Source organism: Corticium candelabrum, chromosome 20 (assembly GCF_963422355.1).
Source record: "Corticium candelabrum chromosome 20, ooCorCand1.1, whole genome shotgun sequence".
NCBI lineage: Eukaryota > Metazoa > Porifera > Homoscleromorpha > Homosclerophorida > Plakinidae > Corticium > Corticium candelabrum.
Genome location: NC_085104.1, coordinates 1,520,816 through 1,523,315, shown reverse-complemented (window position 1 = coordinate 1,523,315; position 2,500 = coordinate 1,520,816). Strand labels below are relative to the sequence as shown.

The 2,500-nt window shown below is 32.2% G+C and overlaps 2 protein-coding genes across 3 annotated transcripts in view; both read right to left on the bottom strand.

Moving 5' to 3' along the window:
• LOC134195684 (ADP-ribosylhydrolase ARH3-like) overlaps positions 1 to 677 on the bottom strand; it is a 6,311-nt gene extending 5,634 nt beyond the window's left edge. For both annotated transcript variants that reach the window (XM_062664753.1, XM_062664754.1), the window contains exons 1-2: positions 398 to 677; positions 1 to 183 (exon numbers count right to left, since the gene is read on the bottom strand). The exon at positions 1 to 183 is cut by the window's left edge and continues 28 nt beyond it. In XM_062664753.1, the coding sequence (XP_062520737.1) occupies positions 1 to 183; positions 398 to 663 (449 nt within the window). In that variant the 5' untranslated portion in view covers positions 664 to 677. The remainder of the gene's footprint in view (positions 184 to 397) is intronic.
• A 695-nt stretch (positions 678 to 1,372) lies between these two features.
• LOC134195683 (aplysianin-A-like) overlaps positions 1,373 to 2,500 on the bottom strand; it is a 5,254-nt gene continuing 4,126 nt past the window's right edge. The window contains exon 7 of the mRNA XM_062664752.1: positions 1,373 to 1,832. Within this exon, the coding sequence (XP_062520736.1) occupies positions 1,624 to 1,832 (209 nt within the window). The 3' untranslated portion in view covers positions 1,373 to 1,623. The remainder of the gene's footprint in view (positions 1,833 to 2,500) is intronic.

Sequence of the window (2,500 nt, the reverse complement as noted above, 5' to 3'; positions counted from 1 at the left end):
CCATACAATGCAACTGGCGCTATTCTCATCGCCGCTCCATTGCCAAATGACCCTTTACCATCAAACTGTTCTCGCGCCAAACGAAACGGGTCATCTATTCCTTCATCTTTCCACACACGAAAAATTCTAACAACACTTCCTCCATAGCCTCTCCACGGTTCCTCAAAGTACTCCTTACAAAATCTAAATTATAAATTAATTTAATAAATATATTTAATATTTTATTGATTACTATATTCAATATTTTAATTATAAATATTTACAATGTATACCTAATAATAACATATTTTGCGTACACCCGTCGTGCAAATGTCAATAAAAATATCTTAAGATTTAATATTATATTTCCACGTGATTCACCACGTGTACGTCTATCACGTGACATGCAGTGACACACCCCTCCGCGGTACGTTTTGCGTTGAAACGCCGACATTCAATCAGTGATCGAGCCAACACTCTTGTCATCGCCGTATCATCAGTATATCTTGTGTCTGATGTCCTCGTGTGCTTTCTCCGCCTCTCAAAACCGAAACGGCGCGTGAAATCTCGAATTTTAAACAGAGGTATTCTCTCACTCCAATCCAACACTTCAAATCGAGCGCCCAAAACGTCGCCGACTAGAGCGCCTACTAATGCTCCTTCAAACCGACCTCTTAGAGACATACTGAACAACAAAAGCCTCGCAGTGCCAGATTGTTCTACGCGCGTTTAGAGTTCCCGTATAATTCTTGCAAAATTTGTAAGCTCTGAACGCCCAATTGGACGCATTCACTACGTCAGCATTCAACTCGTCCCTGAAATGACGATATTTTGCGTTGCCCGTGTTTCGCTATTTGATTTGAGAGTCTACCTTCCGTTGCTGCCGCTCATTCTGTACGAAAGAAGCTTGAATGAATAGGCTGTGAAATGGTCGCGCAATGTGATTGGTCGCTTGTGAGTAAGAGTTGATGTCAACGTGATTTTTGCCGCGCTTTTACGTAAGAATGCATATGATTGGACAGACGTCATAGCACGTGTCTACGTAAACTCGTGACTACGTAGTCTCGCCGCGCTTTCGTCATTCCCGGATATTAATCTTTCACGTATACAGTACAGTATTTTGGCTCTGGTATTTTGGTGAAAGAAACAAATATTTAAAATAATTTTATGTTTTAGACTACAGTCTTCACATACTAGCAAAAGTCATTTGTACAGTAAGCTCTACATAGATGGCTGTTTCAGATCAGATTGGCCTCGCGTTGCCAAACTTTGTCTGGTTAGGCCGCGCGAGCCTCATCTAAACAGTTTGATCTGAAATGTCTGCAAGTGTTTTCGAGTTCTGAAAATTGCCTCCAAAATAATCAAGCGTGTGAGACTGAAGTCAGAATGTAATTTATGCAGAACAAGTTGTACAAAAACAAATCGACTGCAAAAGCTTTCGATGCTAAGAAACAGTACAAAACTACAATTTTGAAAAAACCAATGTGTGCGCTAAAAATAGCCCATGCACATACACATGCACATAATTTCTAAGTGTAAAAATAAATGTTATCTATGAACTTGCATGTGCATCCTCGATCAAGGCCAGAAAGGATTGCATGCTCTCTGCATGCAAATTATGTCAGACAACTGAGTTTGGATCCCTCATTTCTGTTTGTTTATGAAGGGTGATAGATTGAAAAAACGAGTCAAAACCTTGTCAGCAGTCTCAATGGCACCTTCAGTCCACGATTGTTGCACAGCAGAATATGCCTCTCCGCATATAAAGACGTCCCATGTTGGATCCAACTGCATGACAGCTTCACTTGCTGCTGTGAAATTGTATCCTGGCAACCAGTTATGCCATGATTCGCCTAACATAATGAATGTTAGTTATCATTAATTAGGCAAATAATTATTAATTATATTATTAATTAATTAATTATTATAAATTTTTATAAATTATTATAAGTCATTGTTATTAATTGTGGTTAAGAACTATTAAGTATTATTTATTACTCTAACTATTATAAATCATATTGTTAATAACTATTAGAAATTATAAATAACTACAAAGAAATTATCATTAATAATAATTATTACTATAAATTATTAATTATTATAAATTATTTGTTAATATAAATTATTAGTTACCATAAATTATTAACTATTATAAATTATTAATTACTATAAATTGTTAATTATTACAAATTATTAATTACTATAAATTATTAATTATTATAAATTATTAATTACTATAAATTATTAATTATTATAAATTATTAATTACTATAAATTATTAATTATTATAAATTATTATTTACAGAAGTCATACATGTATATAACTACACATTATTTATCAATAATTATATATTTTCAATTATTATAAATTATTAATAATTATATATTTTCAATTATTATAAATTATTAATTATTATAAATTATTAATTACTATAAATTATTAATTACTATAAATTATTAATTATTATAAATTATTAATTACTATAAATTATTAATTATTATAAACTATTAAGTATTATAA